This window comes from Garra rufa, chromosome 7 (genome assembly GCF_049309525.1).
Source record: "Garra rufa chromosome 7, GarRuf1.0, whole genome shotgun sequence".
NCBI classification, from domain to species: Eukaryota; Metazoa; Chordata; class Actinopteri; order Cypriniformes; family Cyprinidae; genus Garra; species Garra rufa.
Genome location: NC_133367.1, coordinates 3,369,631 through 3,395,947, shown reverse-complemented (window position 1 = coordinate 3,395,947; position 26,317 = coordinate 3,369,631). Strand labels below are relative to the sequence as shown.

The window sequence follows — 26,317 nt, the reverse complement described above, 5'->3', positions numbered from 1 at the left end:
AAAGGACAAAGAAAAGAAAGAACAAATGAAAAGAACAAATTTAAGGACATTTAAAAAAAGAAAAAACAAAAAGGACAAACATAGAATAAGCAAAAAAGACTAAACGAAAAGAACAAACAAAAAAGGACAAATGAAAAGGAAAAACAAAAAGAAACAACATGTAAAGGATAAATAAAAGAAAAAACAAATGAAAATTACAAAAAAGGACAAATGAAGGAAAAACAAAAAGGATAAATGAAAAGGACAAACGAAAATAAAAAAACAACAGACAAAAAGAACAAACATACAGGACAAGTGGGAAAAAAAGGAGAAACGAAAAGAAAAATGTAACGAAAGGACAAACGAAAAGAACAAAAAAGAAATGAAAAGAATAAACAAAGAAGAAAACAAACAAAACGAAAAAAAAAACAATTGAAAAGGACAAGCGAAAAGAAAAAAAGAAAAAATGAAAACAAACAAAAACAAAAAACTAAACTACAAACTAAAAGAAAAACAAACGAAAAGGACGAATAAAAAGGACAAATGAAAAGAAAAAACAAACAAAAAGGACAGACAAAAAGAAAGAACAAACAAAAAGGAGAAACGAAAAGAAATGTTAGGAAAGGACAAATGAAAAGAACAAAAAAGAAATGAAAAGGACAAACAAAAAGAAAACAAACAAATTAAACTACAAATGAAAAGAAAAAAACGATTGAAAAGGACAAATAAAAAGGACAAACAAAAAGAAAAAATGAAAAGAACAAAAAAGGACAAATAAAAAAGGACAAACGAAAAGAAAAAATGAAAATAACAAAAAATGAAAAATGAAAAGGACAAACAAAAAGAAAATACAAACGAAAAGAAAAAACAATTGAAAAGGACCAACAAAAAGGACAAACGAAAAGAAAAAATGAAAAGAACAAATGAAAAGAACAAAGGACAAATGAAAAGAACAAACAAAAACAAAAAAACTAAACTACAAACTAAAAGAAAAACAAACGAAAAGGACGAATAAAAAGGACAAATGAAAAGAAAAAACAAACAAAAGACAGACAAAAAGAAAGAACAAACAAAAAGGAGTAACAAAAAGAAAAATGTAACGAAAGGACAAACGAAAAGAACAAAAAAGAAATGAAAAGGATAAACAAAGAAAAAACAAACAAAACGAAAAAACAATTGAAAAGGACAAAGAAAAGAAAGAACAAATGAAAAGAACAAATTTAAGGACATTTAAAAAAAGAAAAAACAAAAAGGACAAACATAGAATAAGCAAAAAAGACTAAACGAAAAGAACAAACAAAAAAGGACAAATGAAAAGGAAAAACAAAAAGAAACAACATGTAAAGGATAAATAAAAGAAAAAACAAATGAAAATTACAAAAAAGGACAAATGAAGGAAAAACAAAAAGGATAAATGAAAAGGACAAACGAAAATAAAAAAACAACAGACAAAAAGAACAAACATACAGGACAAGTGGGAAAAAAAGGAGAAACGAAAAAAAAAATGTAACGAAAGGACAAACGAAAAGAACAAAAAACAAATGAAAAGAATAAACAAAGAAGAAAACAAACAAAACGAAAAAAAAACAATTGAAAAGGACAAGCGAAAAGAAAAAATGAAAACAAACAAAAACAAAAAACTAAACTACAAACTAAAAGAAAAACAAACGAAAAGGACGAATAAAAAGGACAAATGAAAAGAAAAAACAAACAAAAAGGACAGACAAAAAGAAAGAACAAACAAAAAGGAGAAACGAAAAGAAATGTTAGGAAAGGACAAATGAAAAGAACAAAAAAGAAATGAAAAGGACAAACAAAAAGAAAACAAACAAATTAAACTACAAATGAAAAGAAAAAAACGATTGAAAAGGACAAATAAAAAGGACAAACAAAAAGAAAAAATGAAAAGAACAAAAAAGGACAAATAAAAAAGGACAAACGAAAAGAAAAAATGAAAATAACAAAAAATGAAAAATGAAAAGGACAAACAAAAAGAAAATACAAACGAAAAGAAAAAACAATTGAAAAGGACCAAAAGGACAAACGAAAAGAAAAAAATGAAAAGAACAAATGAAAAGAACAAAGGACAAATGAAAAGAACAAACAAAAACAAAAAAACTAAACTACAAACTAAAAGAAAAACAAACGAAAAGGACGACTAAAAAGGACAAATGAAAAGAAAAAACAAACAAAAGACAGACAAAAAGAAAGAACAAACAAAAAGGAGTAACGAAAAGAAAAATGTAACGAAAGGACAAACGAAAAGAACAAAAAAGAAATGAAAAGGATAAACAAAGAAAAAACAAACAAAACGAAAAAACAATTGAAAAGGACAAACGAAAAGAAAAAAGAAAAAGAAAAAATGAAAAGAACAAACAAAAACAAAAAACTAAACTACAAACTAAAAGAAAAAAACGAAAAGGACGAATAAAAAGGACAAATTAAAGCTGCGAGCAGCGATGAACGGGCCCTCGCACCCGGGCTCACCGCCGACCGGTGGCTTCAGGAAAACAGCAATCGGTGGGCAGTATGCTTTTAATACAGTAAATATAGAAAAAATATGTCATAAGTCATTTAAATGTGCCAAAATTGCTGCTGCCAGCTGGTGGCGCTATGCCTATAACTGATTATTGACATGTAGATGTGTTCAGGCCAGCACTATTATCAAACATATGAAGTTTGGTGCAGATTGACCTTGGTATGTTTGAGTTAGTGAAATATATGAGATATCCTGCTGCCAACAGGTGGCGCTATGATAATATCTGAATATTGGTCTTTAGGTGTCTTCAGGCCAGGACTCTTACCAAACCTGTGAATTTTGTGGCAGATCAGACATTTTCAGGCTAAGTTATAACCACTTCTATGTCTATGCAGAAACATCAAACTTTGTCAGGCCACCACGGACATGCCCTTTAATGAAAACTCAAGATCTTCACAATTTAACATCTCTAAGGCCTCAAGATCAGACTGACCAAATATAATGTTGATTTAATTAAATGCAATCAATGCAAGGACTTCAGATAGATGCCAACTGTGAACCAGTATGCTACAAATAAGAACATGTAATTCATGATGATAGCAAAATGTTATTATTGCTTCCTTTATATCCACCACTTCTGCTTAAATGTCATTGTTACCTACCTATCTGTAAAATTTTTGTATAATATATTTTTGTATAAAATCAATTGTTGTCATAACTAAGAATCGATAAGGAAGACGGTGCCCAGTTGGCACATGCATTCACAGTAACCATCTGCTAGTTTGGATTTTAAGTTTACAGAATTGAAAGGGTTACACTTTAAAATCAACACACAGACACATACACACAAAATATAAAATGTTGCCATCCAGTTTCATTTGTTAAAATTAACTATATCAGTTAACATGACCAATAAATAAATAGCATTTATTAATGTTAATTAATATTAAGCTAAAAAAAGTATTCATATAAAGTTTATGTACTGTGAATTAACATGAACATGAACACAGTTCATGTGGGTGTACAGCAATACACAATAAAGTGCTCTATAAACGCTTCATTCTTTCAAAATATCTTTAAAAATCAAGTTGAGTATTTTAACGGGGTGATACATATATATAACTGATCTTAAAATTATGGTTTTCAGATGTTTTGAAGAGATAACAGTAACGTTTGTTTTGTTGTCAAAGTTTGTCTTAATTTTTTATTATTATGATTTTATATTCAATAAATAACACTATGTAAATATTGTCTATCAATGAAGATAAATTGATCATGCTAAAAAGTTGTATTTTTTAAAATCTTTTGCTATGTGACTGAATAGGACAAGTTCATGGTACAGTTAAGTAAAAAATAAATAAAAAACAACAACTGCAAAAAATGAACAATGAAAGACTTAGTGACCCTTTATATTTTCTCAAAATATCAGACTCTCAAAGATCAGACATATTTATGTAATTACACTACATACAGTATGTGCATTTTGTTCAAAGATGGTCTGTAGGATGGCTCTCTACTCTGTCACCCTCTCTGCCTCTCACCCCTCCCCCCTGCAATAATGAGCTTCTCTGTGCCTGACTGAACGCACATACATACAGTAGAGACATTCACCAGAGTGACAGCAGGTTTCTGAGTTCTTTTTTTAAATTTTCTTTAATTCATAGAAGCTTGTATACATTTTTTATTTCCAGCACTTGCTCAGAATGATTAGATCTATGTGTGAAAAAAGTTTTAAAGAGTTTGGATGCTGCACTTTAAAGATATAAAAATATTTTTTACTATATCTTTAAAAAATCACCACGTCCACACCGTTCAAGATATCCAAAATCCGCTCGCAATTTAACATCTTCAGAATATTCTCTTCATGTTAAAAAAGTTTGGTGTGAACAGCTGGTTGTTCTTAGAAGTAGTGTGCATTTGTTTACAGCCTGATTTTTCCAAAAATCCACATTCAAATCAAAATAGCCGGCCTTCTTGTTGGTCTTAGCTAATGAGTTTGATTTAGAAAGTTGTCCAAATTGATGAGATTAATATATGTACAGAGTTTAGTGACTGTAGGAAAAACTAACCCCCCAACTTTTGTCAAAAGATGGCGCTATAGAGTGCCTGCTCCACGCCCATTTATGACCTTTTGCCAGTGTCTAACTATCATAAATATTGATGTGTGTGTTGAGTTTCATGAAATTCTAAGCATGTTAACTGCCTCGAAAAGACAGGAATCTAATTTTAAAGTTTGACATGTTGCCATGGCAACAGCATTCGATTTATCATCGACCCCTTTACATATTCTTATCGGCCGTGTTTTGACATGATTTTGATGAAGTTTAAAGAAAATCGAGTAAAATTAAGAGGCTGATATCAAAGCATTTTGAAAATGACACACTTCCTGCTGCCAGTTGGTGGCGCTATAACTTTGACTCATAATAGTCACATTTATGGAATCGGCATCATACAACGAACAAACTGGTGAAGTTTCATCAGAATCAGGCAATGTGGTCAACAGTTATTAGACACTTCCTGTTTCTCATTTCTCGCCATAACTTTGTCGCCTTGCCACGGCCAAACCGTTCGAGATATCAAAAATCTCCTCGCAATTTAGCGTCCCCAATGTCTTGAGATCATGCTGACCGAGTTTGGTGACAATCCCATGGAATTCCTGGGAGGAGTACGTTAAATTCCAGAGCATGCGCTTTTTAAACAGCCCTAAATATCTCACTTCCTGTTGCGTGGAGCCCGTGACATAGAGTACAAAAGTTGTTTGGCTCAGTGAGATCTATATGTGTACCGAGTTTCATATCAATACATGCAAGTATGTGTGCGCAGTACATCAAGTTTTCAAACTGTGTTCCAGGGGGCGCTGTAGAGGCCCTGAACCACGCCCGGGTCCCAGCCTCTTTGGCGTCCTGATGGCCGCAGATTCCGACGGGTGTGCAAATTTTCAAGAGTTTTTGAGTATGTTAAGGCCCCCAAAAGTGCCCGGAAGGTTGAAAAAAAAAAAAAAAAAAAAAAAAAAAAAAAAAATAAAAATAATTAAAGCTGCAAGCAGCGATGAACGGGCCCTCGCACCCGGGCTCACCGCCGACCGGTGGCTTTAGGAAAACATCAAACGGTGGGCAGTATGCTTTTAATACAGTAAATGTAGGAAAAATAGATCAAAGTCACTTAAATGTGCCAAACTTTCTGCTGCCAGCTGGTGGCGCTATGCCTATAACTGATTATTGGCATGTAGATGTGTTCAGGCCAGCACTTTCATCAAACATATGACGTTTGGTGCAGATCGACCTTGGTATGTTTGAGTTAGTGAAAGATATGATATATCCTGCTGCCAACAGGTGGCGCTATGATAATATTTGAATATTGGCCTTTAGATGTCTTCAGGCCAGGACTCTTACCAAACCTGTGAAGTTTGAGGCAGATCGGATATTTTATGGCTGAGTTATAACAACTTCTATGTCCATGGCGAAACGTCAAATTTTGTCAGGCCACCACGGACACGCCCTTTGACGAAAACTCAAGATCTTCGCAATTTAACATCTCTAAGGCCTCTAGATCAGACTGACCAAATATAATGTTGATATCATTAAATCTCTAGGAGGAGTTTGATACAAGTCATTTCCTGTTGCCAACAGGTGGCGCTGTGATTATAATAGAATATTGGCCTTCAGATGTGTTCAGGCCAGGACTCTTATCGAATATGTGAAGTTTGAGGCTTATTGGACATTTTATGGCTGAGTTATAACAAGTTTTATATCCATGGCGAGAACTCGAAATTTGTCAGGCCGCCACGGACACGCCCTTCAACGAAAACTCAAGATCTTCGCAATTTAACATCACTAAAGCCTTTATATTAGACTGACCGATTTTGGTGTTGATCTGTATAAATTTCTAGGAGGAGTTTGTTGCAGAGTACAACATGACACTTCCTGTTGCCAGCAGGTGGCGCTATGACTAAAACTGAATATGGGCATGTAGATGTCTTCAGGTCAGGAGTGTTATCACACATGTGAAGTTTGGGACAGATTGGACATTTTATGCCTAAGTTATAGCAACTTCCTTTTTCATGGCGAAACATCGAAATTTGCGAGGCCGCCACGGACACGCCCTCCGATGAAAACTCTAGATCTTCGCAATTTAACGTCACAAAGGGCTTTAGATTAGACTCACCAAATTTGGTGTTGATCGGAATAAATCTCTAGGAGGAGTTCGTTCAAGTATGACACCTGAAAATGGCAAAAATGACACAAATTTTGCTGAGTAAATTAATAATAACCGACTTCCTGTTGGGTTTCGGATTTTATCTCAAGAGGCTTTTTTATAGGTATTGGTGTGTTACATGTGTGTACCGATTTTTGTGCATGTACGATAATCACAGCTGAATGCGCACACCGCGGAACGTGTAAAGGTGGCGCTATTGAGCCATTTTGCCACACCCACTTCTGCAACCCATATCAAACGTCCATTTTCGCCAGGTCTGATGTGTGTGCAAAGTTTCGTTAGTTTTCGGGTATGTTTAGGCCCTCAAAAATGCGATTCATTCCGGATAAGAATAATAATAATAATAATAATAATAATAATTAAAGCTGCAAGCAGCGATGAACGGGCCCTCGCACCCGGGCTCACCGCCGACCGGTGGCTTTAGGAAAACAGCAAATGGTGGGTAGTATGCTTTTAATACAGTAAAAATAGGAGAAATATGTCAAAGTCACTTAAATGTGCCAAATTTCCTGCTGCCAGCTGGTGGCGCTATGCATATAACTGATTATTGGCATGTAGATGTGTTCAGGCCACCACTTTCATCAAACATATGAAGTTTGGTGCAGATTGACTTTGGTATGTTTGAGTTAGTGCAAGATATGATATATCCTGCTGCCAATAGGTGGCGCTATAATAATATCTGTATATTGGCCTTTAGATGTCTTCAGGCCAGGACTCTTACCAAACATGTGAAGTTTGAGGCAGATCGGACATTTTATGGCTGAGTTATAACAACTTTTATGTCCATGGCGAAACATCAAACTTTGTCAGGCCACCATGGACACGCCCTTTAACGAAAACTCAAGATCTTCACAATTTAACATCTCTAAGGCCTCGAGATCAGACTGACCAAATATAATGTTAATATCATTAAATCTCTAGGAGGAGTTTGGTACAAGTCATTTCCTGTTGCCAACAGGTGGCGCTGTGATTATAATAGAATATAGGCCTTCAGATTGGTTCAGGCCAGGACTCTTATCGAACATGTGAAGTTTGAGGCAAATCGGACATTTTATGGCTGAGTTATAACAAGATTTATATCCATGGAGAGACCACGAAATTTGCCAGGCCGCCACGGACACGCCCTTCAACGAAAACTCAAGATCTTCGCAATTTAACATCGCTAAAGCCTTTTTATTAGACTGACCGATTTTGGTGTTGATCTGATTAAATCTCCAGGAGGAATTTGTTGCAGAGTACAGCATGTCACTTCCTGGTGCCTGCAGGTGGCGCTATGAGTAAAACTGAATATGGGCATGTAGATGTCTTCAGGTCAGGAGTGTTATCACACATGTGAAGTTTGGGGCAGATCGGGCATTTTATGCCTGAGTTATAGCAACTTCCTTTTTCATGGCGAAGCATCGAAATTTGCGAGGCCGCCACGGACACGCCCTCTGATGAAAACTCTAGATCTTCGCAATTTAACGTCACAAAGGGCTTTAGATTAGACTCAGCAAATTTGGCGTTGATCCGAATAAATCTCTAGGAGGAGTTCGTTCAAGTATGACGCCTGAAAATGGCAAAAATGACACAAAATTTGCTGAGAAAATTAAAAATAACCGACTTCCTGTTGGGTGTCAAATTTTGCTCCAAGAGGCTTTTTTGTAGGTATTGGTGAGTTACATGTGTGTACCGATTTTCGTGCATGTACGTGAATCACAACTGAAAGCGCACACCGCGGAACGTGTAAAGGTGGCGCTATCGAGCCATTTTGACACACCCATCTCTGAACCCCATATCAGACGTCCATTTTCGCCAGGTTTGATGTGTGTGCAAAGTTTCATGAGTTTTCGGGTATGTTTAGGCCCTCAAAAATGCGATTCATTCCGGAGAAGAAGAATAATAATTAAAGCTGCGAGCAGCGATGAACGGGCCCTCGCACCCGGGCTCACCGCCGACCGGTGGCTTCAGGAAAACAGCAAACGGTGGGCAGTATGCTTTTAATACAGTAAATGTAGGAGAAATATGTCAAAGTCACTTAAATGTGCCAAACTTGCCGCTGCCAGATGGTGGCGCTATGCCTATAACTGATTATTGGCATGTAGATGTGTTCAGGCCAGCACTATTATCAAACATATGAAGTTTGGTGCAGATTGACCTTGGCATGTTTGAGTTAGTGAAATATATGAGATATCCTGCTGCCAACAGGTGGCGCTATGATAATATCTGAATATTGGTCTTTAGGTGTCTTCAGGCCAGGACTCTTACCAAACCTGTGAATTTTGTGGCAGATCAGACATTTTCAGGCTAAGTTATAACCACTTCTATGTCTATGCAGAAACATCAAACTTTGTCAGGCCACCACGGACATGCCCTTTAATGAAAACTCAAGATCTTCACAATTTAACATCTCTAAGGCTTCAAGATCAGACTGACCAAATATAATGTTGATTTAACTAAATGCAATCAATGCAAGGACTTCAGATAAATGCCAACTGTGAACCAATATGCTACAAATGATGATAAGAACATGATTCATGATGATAGCAAAATGTTATTATTGCTTCCTTTACATCCACCACTTCTGCTTAAATGTCATTGTTACCTATCTGTACAATTTTTGTGTGGATATTGCTTTGCTGGTGACTCCTGTTATAAGACATCACTCTTAAGTGCTACATAACTAAGAACCAATAAGGAAGACGGTGCCCAGTTGGCACATGCATTCACAGTAACCCTCTGCTAGTTTGGATTTTAAGTTTACAGAATTGAAAGGGTTAGACTTTAAAATCAACACACAGACACATACACACAAAATATAAAATGTTGCCATCCAGTTTCATTTGTTAAAATTAACTATATTAGTTAACATGACCAATAAATAAATAGCATTTATTAATGTTAATTAATATTAAGCTAAAAGAAGTATTCATATAAAGTTTATGTACTGTGTATTAACATGAACATGAACACAGTTCATGTGGGTGTACAGCAATACACAATAAAGTGCTCTATAAACGCTTCATTCTTTCAAAATATCTTTAAAAATCAAGTTGAGTATTTTAACGGGGTGATACATATATATATATAACTGATCTTAAAATTATGGTTTTCAGATGTTTTGAAGAGATAACAGTAACGTTTGTTTTGTTGTCAAAGTTTGTCTTAATTTTTTATTATTATTATTTTATATTCAATAAATAACACTATGTAAATATTGTATATCAATGAAGATAAATTGATCATGCTAAAAAGTTGTATTTTTTTTAATCTTTTGCTATGTGACTGAATAGGACAAGTTCACGGTACAGTTAAGTAAAAAATAAATAAAAAACAACAACTGCAAAATACGAACAATGAAAGACTTAGTGACCCTTTATATTTTCTCAAAATATCAGACTCTCAAAGATCAGACATATTTATGTAATTACAATACATATGTGCATTTTTTGTTCAAAGATGGTCTGTAGGATGGCTCTCTACTCTGTCACCCTCTCTGCCTCTCACCCCTCCCCCCTGCAATAATGAGCTTCTCTGTGCCTGACTGAACGCACACACATACTGTAGAGACATTCACCAGAGTGACAGCAGGTTTCTGAGTTATTTTTTTAATTTTCTTTAATTCATTGAAGCTTGTATAAAATTTATATTTCCAGCACTTGCTCAGAATGATTAGATCTCTGTGTGAAAAAAGTTTTAAAGAGTTTGGATGCTGCACTTTAAAGATATAAAAAATTAGGGTTATGTTTTTTACTACATCTTTAAAAAATCACCACGTCAACACCGTTCGAGATATCCAAAATCCGCTCGCAATTTAACATCTTCAGAATCTTCTCTTCATGTTAAAAAAGTTTGGTGTGAATAGCTGGTTGTTCTTAGGAGTAGTGTGAATTTGTTTACTACCTGATTTTTCAAAAAATCCACCTTAAAATCAAAATAGCCGGCTTTCTGTTGGTCTTAGCTAATGAGTTTGATTTAGAAAGTTGTCCAGATTGATGAGAACAATATAAGTACAGAGTTTGGTGACTGTAGGAAAAACTAACCCCCCAACTTTTGTCAAAAGATGGCGCTATAGAGTGCCTGCTCCACGCCCATTTATGACCTTTTGCCAGTGTCTAACTATCATTAATATTGATGTGTGTGTTGAGTTTCATGAAATTCTAAGCATGTTATCTGCCTCGAAAAGACAGGAATGTAATTTTAAAGTTTGACACGTTGCCATGGCAACAGCATTTGATTTATCTTCGACCCCTTTACATATTCTTATCGGCCGTGTTTTGACATGATTTTGATGAAGTTTAAAGAAAATCGAGTAAAATTAAGAGGCTGATTTCAAAGCATTTTGAAAATGACACGTTTCCTGCTGCCAGTTGGTGGCGCTATAACTTTGACTCATAATAGTCACATTTATGGAATCGGCATCATACAAGGAACAAACTGGTGAAGTTTCATCAGAATCAGGCAATGTGTGCAACAGTTATTAGACACTTCCTGTTTCTCATTTCTCGCCATAACTTTGTCGCCTTGCCACGGCCAAACCGTTCGAGATATCAAAAATCTCCTCGCAATTTAGCGTCCCCAATGTCTTGAGATCATGCTGACCGAGTTTGGTGACAATCCCATGGAATTCCTGGGAGGAGTACGTTAAATTCCAGAGCATGCGCTTTTTAAACAGCCCTAAATATCTCACTTCCTGTTGCGTGGAGCCCATGACATAGAGTACAAAAGTTGTTCAGCTCGATGAGTTCTATATGTGTACCGAGTTTCATATCAATACGCGCAAGTATGTGTGCGCAGTACATCAAGTTTTCAAACTGTGTTCCAGGGGGCGCTGTAGAGGCCCTGAACCACGCCCGGGTCCCAGCCTCTGTGGCGTCCGGACGACGGCAGATTCCGACGTGTGTGCAAATTTTCAAGAGTTTTTGAGTATGTTAAGGCCCCCAAAAGTGCCCCAACGGTTGAAAAAAAATAAAAAAAAAAAAAAAAATAAGAATCCTTAGAAGAACAATAGGGCCTTCGCCCTTTTGGGCTCGGGCCCTAATAATAAGAAACGGAGCAGATCCAATAGGGTCCTCACACCATCGGTGCTCGGGCCCTAATAATAATAAACGGAGCAGATTCAATAGGGTCCTCACACCATCGGTGCTCGGGCCCTAATAACCCTTAGAAGAACAATAGGGCCTTCGCCCTTTTGGGCTCGGGCCCTAATAAAAAGGACAAATGAAAAGAAAAAACAAACAAAAAGGACAGACAAAAAGAAAGAACAAAAAAAGGAGAAACGAAAAGAAAAATGTTAGGAAAGGACAAATGAAAAGAACAAAAAAGAAATGAAAAGGACAAACAAAAAGAAAACAAACAAATGAAACTACAAACGAAAAGAAAAAAACGATTGAAAAGGACAAATAAAAAGAAAAAATGAAAAGAACAAAAAAGGACAAATAAAAAAGGACAAACAAAAAGAAAATACAAACGAAAAGAAAAAACAATTGAAAAGGACCAACAAAAAGGACAAACGAAAAGAAAAAATGAAAAGAACAAATGAAAAGAACAAAGGACAAATGAAAAGAACAAACAAAAACAAAAAAACTAAACTACAAACGAAAAGGACAAATAAAAAGGACAAACAAAAGAAAAAAATTAAATGGACAAATGAAAAGTAAGAACAAATAAAAAGGACAAATGAATGGAGCAAACAAAAAGGACAGACAAAAAAGAACAAACAAAAAGGAGAAACGAAAAAAAGGAGAAACGAAAAGAAAAATGTAAAAAAAGGACAAATGAAAAGAACAAAAAAATGAAAAGGACAAAAAGAAAAAAAACAACTGAAAAGGACAAATGTAAAGTACAAACAAAAAGGACAAATGAAAAGAAAAATTTTACAGAAAAAAGGACAAATAAAAATGACAAACAAAAAACAAAAATACAAGCAAAGAAGAACAAATGAAAAGGACAATTAAAAGGGACAAATGAAAAGAAAAAATGAAAAGAACAAATAAAAAGAACAAAGGACAAATGAAAAGAACAAACAAAAACAAAAAAACTAAACTACAAACGAAAAGAAAAACAAACGAAAAGAACAAATAAAAAGAACAAAGGACAAATGAAAAGAACAAACAAAAACAAAAAACTAAACTACAAACGAAAAGAAAAACAAACAAAAAGGACAAATAAAAAGGACAAACAAAAGAAAAAAATTAAATGGACAAATGAAAAGTAAGAACAAATAAAAAGGACAAATGAATGGAGCAAACAAAAAGGACAGACAAAAAAGAACAAACAAAAAGGAGAAACGAAAAAAGGAGAAACGAAAAGAAAAATGTAAAAAAAGGACAAATGAAAAGGACAAACAAAAAGAAAAAAAACAACTGAAAAGGACAAATGAAAAGAAAAAATTAAGAAAAAAGGACAAATAAAAATGACAAACAAAAAAACGAAAATACAAGCAAAGAAAAACAATCGAAAAGGACAATTAAAAGGGACAAATGAAAAGAAAAAAGAAAAGAACAAAAGAAAAGGACAAACAAAAAACAAAAAGAAAATAAAAAAGGACAAACGAAAAGGACAGATAAAAAGGAAGAACAAATGAAAAAAGAAACAAAAAGTACAAAAAAATAGACAAAACGAAAGAACAAACAAAAAAGGACAAGGGAAAAGGACAATCAACCAAAAAACAAACACAAAGGACAAACGAAAAGGAAAAACTCATTGAAAGAAAAGACAAACTGAAAGGACAAACAAAAAAAGACAAACCAAAAGTCAAGCTGTCACCTGTGTGGCCATCTTGCCATAGTCGATCCAGCGCAGAGTTGCGAAGTTGGTGGACTCTGCACAGTTGAAGCCGTGGTTGAATCCGGCATGATATCCGTAAGGAAACGTGATCATGAACTCGCCCTCCTCCTGCGTGATCTACAACAGAACCACAATTTAAATTAATTTTAATTATACTTAAAAAGTCAGGTACTAAAATAAAAAGTCAAATTTAATGGAACAAATGGAAAAAACTATTTATTTATAATCTGTAATAAATTAATAATACTAAAAATAATAAATAAAAAAAAATCACAAAGTAAACTTGATGTCTTAAAAAAAATTATGAGACCAACTTTTAATTATTATATATGCAAAAAACTTTAATAATGTGAAAATAACGAATGTAAAATAACAAACTAATTTTTTTTTATTTAAAAAAAAGAAACTACGTATTTTGTCACTTTTATGCTGTTTAATGTTTTAATGGTTGAATAATAAAAAAATAATAATAAAAAATAATAAAAACGAGAGTTATGTAAAATAAAAAAATAAAAAATAAAATAAAATGATCCAAAAAATGCAAAAAAAAGTCCAATTAAATGCAAATAATATAATGAAATTATATTAATTAAAAATAAATAAAAAAAAGATTAACAGCATCACATAGCAATTAATAAATTAATAATAATAAAAAGTAACTTAATGTCTTAAAAATTAATTAATGAGACTTTTAACTTTTAAACTTTTAAATTTAATTAAATTGAAGACAGGTATTAACTGTAAAAAGTGCAGCATTTTGTTACCCTAAAGAAACAGCTAAAATATTACATATGCAAAAAAAAAAAAAAAATTAAAGATTTTAAAATAGTAAATAATGTGAAAAACAAAATAAAAAATTATAAACAATCCAAAAAAAAAAAAAACTAAACATATGTCTTGTTACTTATTTAATTTTTTATTAATAAATTAAATAAAAAATAAAAAACAGTTACAAGTTATGTAAAAGAAAAAAAACAATAGACAAATTAAAGAAAAATTATGAAAGAAAATAAAAAAATGAATCAAAACAACTAACCTATTTGATTCGACACTTTTATTGTGTTTAATTTAAAATGAATTAATAGATAAATAATTGTAAAAATAATAAAAACGTCAACTAAATAATAATAATAATAATAATAATAATAATAAAAAAAGTAAGAGGAAAAAAATATAAAAGTGATCGAACAAAATGAAAAACGATTAACAAATCAATATAAAAAACGTAAATGGTGTAAATTAACATTAGAAAACAATCAGACTGCAAAAATATGACATTTTTATGTAAAAACCCAAGTGTCTTTGTGAATAACTGTAGTTTGTAGTTCTGCACATGTGCTAATAATGAGGAAGCTGTGGGCTCATCCTCACGGGACGCATGTGTCTCAGAAGAAGACGGAAGCGTTGGTCGTTTCATTTTTCTCCAGCTACTGCTCCGTTAGCCCACATATTATTAATTTGAGCCCAGCTCTACAGTAATCTGGGCGAAGGCAACATTTAAAGGACTCGGTGAACTGTACTTTGATGAAAGAGCCAATAACCGCCGAATTAAGCTGCAAACGACACTTCAGAGGGAGCGGGAAAATCAGCCGAGACCCAGACACACGCCGGCTTCCAGCGCTAATATCTGGAGCCATTAGCGGCTGATGGGAAAAGAAATTTGCTGTGAGAAATCTGCAGCCTCCTCTCTCGTTTTCTCCATTCATTCGTCGTCTCCTTCAGGCCTCGGGCTGCCGCCGCCGGCGGACACACCGAACGAACGCCGGAAAGACATTTTCAGACGATACCAGCGCAATTAAGGCGGAGGCGAGGAGCATGGAGGAGAGTTAGCCGGCCTTAGCTAATGAATATTTTCATTTCGCTCCGTTTTCTCGCTTCAGCGTCACGCTGGCGTCCATTAGGAAGAAAGTCAGATTCACTAATGTCCTTTTGAGTCGTATTTCAATGCTACGTGAATAGTGTTTTTGTAGCATTAGTGTAAGCGTGTTTGTACACTTAACGAAATTAGATTATCGCGATATCATAGTGTGTCGTTTACAGCTCAGACAAAATAAAAATACATTTATTAAAAGAAATATTTTTAAATCAATATATATATATACACATTTAAAATGCAATTTTAAAATATTGTAAATAAAATATTTAAAATCTTAGTTATTTAAAATAAACATTTAAAAGAAATGAATACATTTAAGATTAATAAATGTTTTATAATTAATAAAAATTAATGTGTGTGTATGTATGTATATATATGTATATATGTATATATTAGTTAATTATTAGTTATTTAAAAAACATTTAAAAGAAATAAATACATTTAAGATTAATAAAATGTTTTATAATTAATAATACATACACACACACATATACATACACATTAATTTTTATTAATTATAAAACATTTATTTATTTTATAAATAAAATTTTAAAATTAGTTATTTAAAAATAAAACATTTAGAACAAATAAATTATTTTTTTCACATATTTTTTCTGTAATACAAATAATATATATATGCAATATTAAATTATTGTAAATAAAATATTTTAAAATATATTATATATAACAATATATATAAAATGCTATTTTAAAATTTTGCAAATAATATAAAATAAAACATTTCCTAAAAATCATATTTTTCACATTAACTGCATTCATTATAGCAGAAAATCTTTATAATTTCACACAATTAATTAGATAAAGTTATATATATGCATATATATACACGTGTGTGTGTGTGTGTGTGTGTGTGTACATACAAAATATTTAATAAATAATAAATATATTTGAAATTTGCAAAGATGTATATAGAAGTATTACTTATTTTAAATAAAAGAATAATTTTAATATGAACTGAATTGAAGGAAAAAGTCAAGTAATTAATAAAATTAACTTAAAATAAAATGTAATTTTTATTTAAAAAATAAAGTTATTTTTACAAAAAAAATTTGACTGCAAAAATTACATTTGATTATAATAAAAAAAGTCATAACATTGGTGAATGTGTAAATCTGATATTATATAAATATATGATACATTTCAGTAAAAACATAAATAATTGAAATATGAATAAAAATAATTAAATAAAAATATACAAAATATGTAATTAAAACACAAATAAATTGCATTATAGCTTTGCTTAAATGTATATACATGTATTTTGTCTTAAATAAAACAAACATATAAAATATATAAGTTAACAATGTAAAATAAATAAATAAAAAATAATTTAAAATAAAATCTTAACTTAAATGCATATTTATACAGTGTTTAAATGTTTTTTGTTCAGGTTTTTCTCCTCAAATATAAGAGAGAGGACCAAAAACAGGAACTGAAAATCACAGAAAGAAAAATATTGATCTCACCTGACAAAAAAAAAAAAATATTTAAAATCTTAGTTATTTAAAATAAACAATTAAAAGAAATAAATACATTAAGATTAATAAATGTTTTATAATTAATAAAAATTAATGTGTGTGTGTGTGTGTGTGTGTGTGTGTGTGTATATATATATATATATATATATATATATATATATATATATATATATATATGTAAAATGCAATTTTAAATGTAAATAAAATATTTAAAAATGACAGTTATTTAAAAAAAACATTCAAAATAAATAGTGTCACATATATATTTTTCCATTAATACAAATAATATATATAAGTTATTATTAGTTATTTATTATTACTTATTTAAAAAAAATATTTATTATCTAAAATATTATTTAAAATATTTAAGATTAATAAAATGCTTTATAATTAATAATAATAATAAATATAAATATGAATATATATATATATATATACACACACACACACACACACACACACACACACACACACATATACATGTATTTTGTCTTAAATAAAACAAACAAAATGTATTTATATTAAAATATATAAATTAACAATGTAAAATAAATAAATAAAAAATATTAATTTAAAATAAAATCTAAACTTAAATGCATATTTATATATTTACATAAACAAAAAACTTTTTTTTGGTAATGTTTTTAAGGCAATATTCCTGGATTCCAGATTTTCTCCTCACACTCTCACCGATTGTTCACTAGCAGGTGTTTTGGAGCTGAAGCTCTAATAACGTCCCCAGACACACAGAGAGAGACAGACAGACAGGAAACCTGCTGAGATCAACACTTCAGCCGTCTCCCTCTCCGTTTCATCTGGCTCCAAACCCAGCGAGTGTCAAGTCGACTCAAAAGTGACAATAACATCCATCGCACAGAGAAGCCAACATCAGGATTGCAAGGGTTGAGCGTAACGTATAGCTGCACTGAACTTTATCTAGCCTCATTACAGAGATTTATACCCAGTTTAATCTCTCCGCAAGGGGCCTGGCTCCTAACAATGGGAATTATCCATGGAGAAGAAAAAAAGAGACTAATTTGCGGCGGAGTAAATTGAAACGTAATCCGTGGCGCGGAAGCTAGCAGGGGTTCATGGTTGGCGTATAAAGCGTGTTTGTTGCGTAAAAACGCATAAAATGATGTGCGAGGGGTCACAGTGCTTTAGTTTACCACTCTCGTCATCTTTGTATGCGAAGCTAAGCGCTAACGCTACAATTTCTGCCCACTGATTGCCCGTGACATTAGCGCAGCAGCCTATATTAGCATTAGCATGCTAAATGCATTTTCAAGAACTTCCTCTACTCTGTGATATAACTAAAATTTGCTATCTAAAACATGTTTTTTTCTTATAAAAAATAAAATTTGTAAACGAAAAAGTGTGGTGTTAGCATAGCTAACACGCTATGCTACCTTACAAAAGATGCTTTTTTTAACAAAATATATACTCTCAAAGACTAAAGTGTGTACTGTTAACATTTGCGTAAATTGTTCGTAAAAGTATTCTAATGAAAATAGTCGTTAATTTGCCATAGAGAAACTAGCAAAATTAGCTTTGTTAGCATCTTTTTACTGCTGTATTAATGAAACACGAGCTGAATGTTTGTGTAAATTGTGCATTAAAAACATATCTAACGAAAGCAGTTGAAACAATTTCCACAGAAAGTTAGCTTTGTTTGTGTTTTATTAACAAAACGATGAGAGAAGCTAATAAAATTAGCATTGGCGCTTTAGCATTAATATGTATTACAGTCAGGTACAAAACTGGAAAACAGCGAGTTAAGCTAACTGTTCGCAAAAGTTTGATACTTTGCACGCAAAAAAAACATTCGTCATTCGTTAAACGTTCGTTAAATTCGTAAACTTTAAGTATTTGTAAAAAAACAAAAAAAGTAGATTACTAGTGACTGAATTTATGTAAAACTGTCTAAACAATTTTCACAGAAAATTTACTTTGCTTGTGTTTCTTTAACAAAACAACGAGAGAAGCTAATAAAATTAGCTTTATTAGCTTTTTACTGGTGAAAACGAAGTTCAAACATTTTCGTGAAACCATTGACGAATTAGCATTGACGCTTTAGCATTAACATGTATTACAGTCACATACAAAACTAGGAAACAGCGAGTTAAGCTAACTGTTCGCAAAAGTTTGATACTTTGCACGCCAAAAACGGTCATTCGTTAAACGCAATATTTTTTTAAAGTATTTGTACAAACAAAAAAAGTCTTGTTTATTAGTGTTTATAAACCAATTGAATGAATTCTGTAAAGTGTTTAAAAAACGTAAATTGTTTTTATTTTAATAGTTTTACGAACAACTGACAGAGAAAATTGTTAATTCAATGAGAGAAGCTAATAAATTAGCTCAATTAGCTTTCTTTTACTGGCATATTAATAAAACACAAGCAGAATGAAGATTTTCGTAAAACCATTGTTGAACAAAAAAAATTGTCATGCTTAAGACGAATTAGCATTAGCGCTTTAGCATTAACAAGAGTAGCATAGTCAAATACAAAACTGGGAAATAGTGAGTTACTCTAGTTAACCAGGACGATTTTGAAATTTTTGTTCGCACGCAAAAACGGTCATTTGTTAAACGCAAACTTTTTTTTTTTAGTATTTGTAAAAACAAATTTTTTGCGAAAATTGTTAGTCAATGAGAGAAGCCAATAAATTAGCTCTATTAGCTTCTTTTACTGGCATATTAATGAAAGACAAACAAAACTCAAAATTTTCGTAAAACCATTGACGAATTAGTATTACCGCTTTAGCATTAACGTGTATTACAGTCAGATACAAAACTAAGAAACAGCAAGTTAAGCTAACTGTTCGATACTTTGCATGCAAAAAAAGTAATTCGTTAAATGTTCGTTAAATTCGTAAACTTTTTTTTTTAAGTATTTGTAAAAAAAAAAAAAAAAAAGTAGAGATTACTATTGACTGAATTTATGTAAATTGTTAAAAAAAAACATTCGTAAATAGTTTTTTTAACGATTTCTAGGAACAATGTACACACAGTTTCAGCCGTCCTGGGGTGCGTTTCCCAAAAGCATCGTTAGCTAACTATGGTCGTTAGTTCCATTGAACTCTATTGGTAACGATTGAACTTTCGGGAAATGCACCCCTGGTAAGTTTAAGCAGCGTTTTGTTGATCTGGGCTTGAGCTCGCTGATATGAACATATCCAACACTCACGTAAACAATATCTGATGTTCTCAGTGATCTTATACGGCTGCTATAGATTCGTTCTTTAATAGTCAATGTAAATGGCTCTGTTGGGTTGCTATGGATGCGCTGATCTCTATAAGTCCCATCAGATACCGTTACTACGGCAACATCACAACACACTGACTTATATAAACTGAGCTATATTTACATCAGGACTGAATCAAACTGTAAGAAATTATGTTTCTGTAGGAAAAATAATTATATATAAACTGGCATTTGTAAGAATTACTATTGGTTCATTAGAGTTGTTACAAAACTATGAGAAAACTATGAATAATTGACCAGCTATATAATCTAATGCTGTTTTCGAGTGACAGGAAGTGATGTAATGTGCGAATAACTCACTCTGTCGAAGGGGATGCTGTATTTCTTTAGGATGGACGGAGAAATGAGGGTCATCTTGTGACGGAGAAACGCGTCGCAGCCCTGAGAACTTCCTGGGAAAAATCCTGGAGAAAACGACAAACAGGAAACAGAGAGAGAATCAGAAAATGTCAACGGAGGACCACTGACAATAACAGACTGATGATCTTCAGAGGACATACTAACAATAACATTCATATAATTTATGTTAATAAATAATAATAAGATTGCAAATTCATAATGGAATTTGTTTATATTAATGTTGTTCATACATAAATTAATTCCATAAATTATCTTTAACAATAATAATAAATATAGCACAATCAGCGGCAAAATAGGGAGCTAAGCATGGCATGGAGCACCAGACTAACTGCACCAATACGTAAAAGAAACCATTTTAAGAAGTTTTCAACATAAATCAAAACAGTGGACAGGAAGTTCGGCCAACTATGGCATAATTGGTATCTATGTTGTTGGCATGACCCAAGGAAAATTTTAAGACCAGTTTCATTACAATAGGCTAATGCATTCAAAAGGTATTAGCATTTCTGGAACTTTCATAATTAAATGTTTAACGAAGGGTTTATCACTCTTGACCAATAGGTGGCGCTGTTATCAAATTGATGTGGTGTGATCAGTGTGAGGTGACAATGGCACAAGCAAAATTTAGTGCAAATATGTCAAAGCTTTGCAGAGATACAGCCTCAGATGCAGTTTGTCATCTTTCCAGCAAATTTGTTGATGTGTTAAATGAAAACAGTTTCATATATCGACACAAAATTCCTAACTTTTTGGCAGCATGGTCTGAAGGTGATGCGAGTCAAATTTGGTGAAAATCAGACTAACGGTCTAGGAGGAGTTCGAAAAAGTAGGTTTTCTACAGTAATCAAAATTGCGGACAGGAAGTTCGACCGATTTTGGTATAATTGGTATCAATGTTCGCAGCATGACCCAAGGAATATTTCATTACAATAACCCGTTTTCATCAGAAGTTATTAGCATTTTTCAAATTTTCCTTATAACTTTCAATCACTTTTTGAGTACTGTCAGGGCATGGTGCCGAAGACTCATACCGAGTTTCGGAACGTAACGTCAATCCGTACATTATATAGCATTTTATGGCAGATTTCAAAATGGTTGACATGGGAAAACATGGGATATGGTTAGACTCGGCATGCTTCTCCGAATCTAACGAGACCAATTTTGAGAACTTTGGCCAAACCATTGAGAAGTTAAGCTAAAATAGCCATTTTTCGTATCTTCTGACCACTACAGGCCTGATAGTGGAAAAAATTCCTGAGCCTGAACTTTTTTTTCCCTTGCCCCCGAGGTGAGTGGGGTGGAGGTACTATGTATGCGACGCACTTTTACACATAACTTGTTGGTTCAGTTCAGTCAGATAAAGGTTTTTCACAAAAAAAGCTTATAGATTGGCATTTCAGCCTTTATCCCATTAAAATGAATAAATCAAGTATATAATGCATAACATTTATTTAAAACAATGTCCTAATTGTTTAGATTTTTAGAAAGCACATTAACTTCTTTCACATTTACAACTCTGTGTTTGCATAAAAAACATTGGTCGAGATTTGCAATAATCTGACCAAAAACAGCTAAAAATTTGGACGTGCAAATTAATTCTATGTCACGAGGGGGCGCTTTAGGAGCGCTGAAATATTACGGTTTCCCTAAGAATGGCTGAAAGCAAAGCAGCATTAACGCTGTTTTATCAGTCATGAAATGAAAATGCCAACGACACGTTTCTGAGGACAGTCGGTTCCCTTCAGATACATTCATATAAAGACAACAGTGCCGCGTTTTGATTTTGAAACGTGCAGTGAGCATATTTATTCAATGACATCATTGCCTCTTAAAGTTTAATCCAGCTCTATCGCGATTCTCGTCTTTCCGTCCCCAACTGTAAGACCTCTTAAAATAATTAATCCTCTTCTTTTACTATTTAAAATATTTACCACTTTTTATGGCCTTAAATTTGATACAACTAAACTGAGGAGTTTTAAGGACCCCATGAGCCCTCTACTTCAGGATAGCCCGTCGGGCAGCCGGTCAAATAATGTTGGTAGCCCGACTGGAAAACCCAATAGCTCCGGGACGTCGGGCTAGCGATTTTGCGAGCCCTGTAAATATGCCTTTATCGAAATCCTTAATGTCTTCCCCTGGCTTCATAAACATATCCATGAATTACGGTTTGAGTTGCCAGTAGGAGACAATTGTACAGTATGGGAGCTAAAAACAACTTCGCGCATGGAGCATTGCCTTAACCTGTATCAATCTATTTGACAAAGACACAAGGCCCGCCCCTTCCCTACTTCTGATTGGCTCATCGGCTAGAATGTGACTTGTTTGAGTCGTTGAGCGTTAAAGCTGCTCTCTGACCTGCACATCTCAGATTTAGAGAAATGACAGAGCAATATCCGCGAACCTGATTTTTTTTTTCCCGCAGCCACAGTACGCCGGAAATCCGGCGTGGTGCCGGAACGCTATCACCCCTGCCACTAGGTGGCATTGTGCCGAAACACTGCAGGTAGCCTCAGGTCATGCTTGTTATAACACACACCAAGTTTGGTCTCAATACGCCAAACAGTTGTAGAGATATAGCCTCACATCCATTTCTGCATGTTTTCCATAGAATTTGTTTTCACGTTATTGGAGAACAGTTTGACTAATCAACTTAAATTCCATAACTTTTTGCCAGCATGGTCTGAAGATGATCTGAGCCAATTTTGGTGAAAATCAGACAAACTGTGTAGGACGAGTTCACAAAAGTAGGTTTTTGAAACAATTAAAAATAGAAAAACAACGAAACCTTCCGACTTTTGAATTTTGGTGTGCATTCAGAGATAAAAAGAATTTTGATTCTGTGCCTTACAGTTCAAAAGTTATTAGCATAAATAAAGTGAAAATTTGGCCAAGTGGTGGCGCTAGAGAGTTTTAGTTAGAGACTCCAAACTTAAGGTGGTTAATGTTGAGACTGTCCTCTATCAGTGTGCCAAATTTTACAACTTTCCTACAAGCGGTTTTATGGGCTGCCATAGACTCAAGAGCAAAGGTCATGCTTGTTATAACACACACCAAGTTTGGTCTCGATATGCCAAACCGCTGTAGAGATATAGCCTCACATCCATTTCCATGTTTTTTGTAGAATTCGTTTGCACGTTATTGGAGAACGGTTTGACTAATCAACTTGAATTCCATAACTTTTAGCCAGCATGGTCTAAAGATGATCTGAGCCAATTTTGGCGAAAATCAGACAAACCGTCTAGAACGAGTTCGAAAAAGTAGGTTTTTGAAACAATTAAAAATAGAAAAACAACGAAACCTTCCGACTTTTGAATTTTGGTGTTCATTCAGAGATAAAAAGAATTTTGATTCTGTGCCTTGCGGTTCAAAAGTTATTAGCACAAATAAAGTGAAACTTTGGACAAGTGGTGGCGCTAGAGAGTTTTAGTTAGAGACTCCAAACTTAAGGTGGTTAATGTTGAGACTGTCCTCTATCAGTGTGCCAAATTTTACAACTTTCCTGCAAGCGGTTTTATAGGCTGCCATAGACTCAAGAGCAAAGGTCATGCTTGTTATAACACACACCAAGTTTGGTCTCAATACGCCAAACCGTTGTAGAGATATAGCCTCACATCCATTTCCATGTTTTTTGTAGAATTCGTTTGCACGTTATTGGAGAACGGTTTGACTAATCAACTTGAATTCCATAACTTTTTGCCAGCATGGTCTAAAGATGATCTGAGCCAGTTTTGGCTAAAATCAGACAAACCGTCTAGAACGAGTTTGAAAAAAGTAGGTTTTTGAAACAATTAAAAATAGAGAAAAACTAAACCTTACGACTTTTGAAGTTTGGTGCTCATTCAGAGATTCTGTGCCTTATGGTTCAAAAGTTATAAGCATAAATAAAGTGAAACGTTGGACAAGTGGTGGCGCTAGAGAGCTTGAGTTAGAGGCTCCAAACTTGAGGTGGTTAATGTTGAGACTTGCCAAATTCCACAACTTTCCTGCAAGTGGTTTTATAGGCTGCCATAGACTCAAGAGCAAAGGTCATGCTTGTTATAACACACACCAAGTTTGGTCTCAATACGCCAAACCGTTGTAGAGATATAGCCTCACATCCATTTCCATGTTTTTTGTAGAATTCGTTTGCACGTTATTGGAGAACGGTTTGACTAATCAACTTGAATTCCATAACTTTTTGCCAGCATGGTCTAAAGATGATCCGAGCCAGTTTTGGCTAAAATCAGACAAACCGTCTAGAACGAGTTTGAAAAAAGTAGGTTTTTGAAACAATTAAAAATAGAGAAAAACTAAACCTTACGACTTTTGAAGTTTGGTGCTCATTCAGAGATTCTGTGCCTTATGGTTCAAAAGTTATAAGCATAAATAAAGTGAAACGTTGGACAAGTGGTGGCGCTAGAGAGCTTGAGTTAGAGGCTCCAAACTTGAGGTGGTTAATGTTGAGACTTGCCAAATTCCACAACTTTCCTGCAAGTGGTTTTATAGGCTGCCATAGACTCAAGAGCAAAGGTCATGCTTGTTATAACACACACCAAGTTTGGTCTCAATACGCCAAACCGTTGTAGAGATATAGCTTCACATCCATTTCCATGTTTTTTTGTAGAATTTGTTTGCACGTTATTGGAGAACGGTTTGACTAATCAACTTGAATTCCATAACTTTTAGCCAGCATGGTCTAAAGATGATCTGAGCCAATTTTGGCGAAAATCAGACAAACCGTCTAGAACGAGTTCGAAAAAAGTAGGTTTTTGAAACAATTAAAAATAGAAAAAAACTAAACCTTACGACTTTTGAACTTTGGTGCTCATTCAGAGATTCTGTGCCTTATGGTTCAAAAGTTATAAGCATAAATAAAGTGAAACTTTGGACAAGTGGTGGCGCTAGAGAGCTTGAGTTAGAGGCTCCAAACTTGAGGTGGTTAATGTTGAGACTTGCCAAATTCCACAACTTTCCTGCAAGTGGTTTTATAGGCTGCCATAGACTCAAGAGCAAAGGTCATGCTTGTTATAACACACACCAAGTTTGGTCTCAATACGCCAAACCATTGTAGAGATATAGCTTCACATCCATTTCCATGTTTTTTGTAGAATTCGTTTGCACGTTATTGGAGAACGGTTTGACTAATCAACTTGAATTCCATAACTTTTTGCCAGCATGGTCTAAAGATGATCCGAGCCAATTTTGGCGAAAATCAGACAAACCGTCTAGAACGAGTTCGAAAAAAGTAGGTTTTTGAAACAATTAAAAATAGAAAAAAACTAAACCTTACGACTTTTGAACTTTGGTGCTCATTCAGAGATTCTGTGCCTTATGGTTCAAAAGTTATAAGCATAAATAAAGTGAAACTTTGGACAAGTGGTGGCGCTAGAGAGTTTGAGTTAGAGGCTCCAAACTTGAGGTGGTTAATGTTGAGACTTGCCAAATTCCACAACTTTCCTGCAAGTGGTTTTATAGGCTGCCATAGACTCAAGAGCGGAAGAAACAGAAGAGGAGGAATAAGAAGAACGCCAACAATTTCCATAGGTGCCATCGCACCTTCTGTGCTTGGCACAAACGCAAAACTACTGAGATCAACTTTAACTCGAGTTTCCTGTTCCACATCAGGCATTTAGCATGAACGTTAGCGGTTAGCATGGCGTCAGCAGCACAGAGTCGATGTAAAAGCATCAGACTGAACTCATCTGTAGATCCAGTAAAGCGAGAGTCACTGATTACGCGCGTCCCGTCTAATCACAGGTTTGGAGGTTGTGGGATAAAAGCTGTGCGCGTCAGGCGGTTTTTCCGGTTTTTCAGGGGTCACTACATCAGCCGCGCGCTGAATCACGCTGAAAGCCTTTAATTATTATAATCGTCTCCTCATTCCTGCCCACAGA

The 26,317-nt window shown here is 33.8% G+C and overlaps 1 protein-coding gene across 1 annotated transcript in view; it reads right to left on the bottom strand.

Moving 5' to 3' along the window:
- LOC141338972 (lysine-specific demethylase 4B-like) overlaps nt 1–26,052 on the bottom strand; it is a 75,904-nt gene extending 49,852 nt beyond the window's left edge. The window contains exons 1-3 of the mRNA XM_073844583.1: nt 25,980–26,052; nt 20,385–20,488; nt 13,421–13,558 (exon numbers count right to left, since the gene is read on the bottom strand). Of these exons, the coding sequence (XP_073700684.1) occupies nt 13,421–13,558; nt 20,385–20,488; nt 25,980–26,052 (315 nt within the window). The remainder of the gene's footprint in view (nt 1–13,420; nt 13,559–20,384; nt 20,489–25,979) is intronic.
- Nucleotides 26,053–26,317: the final 265 nt, after the last annotated feature.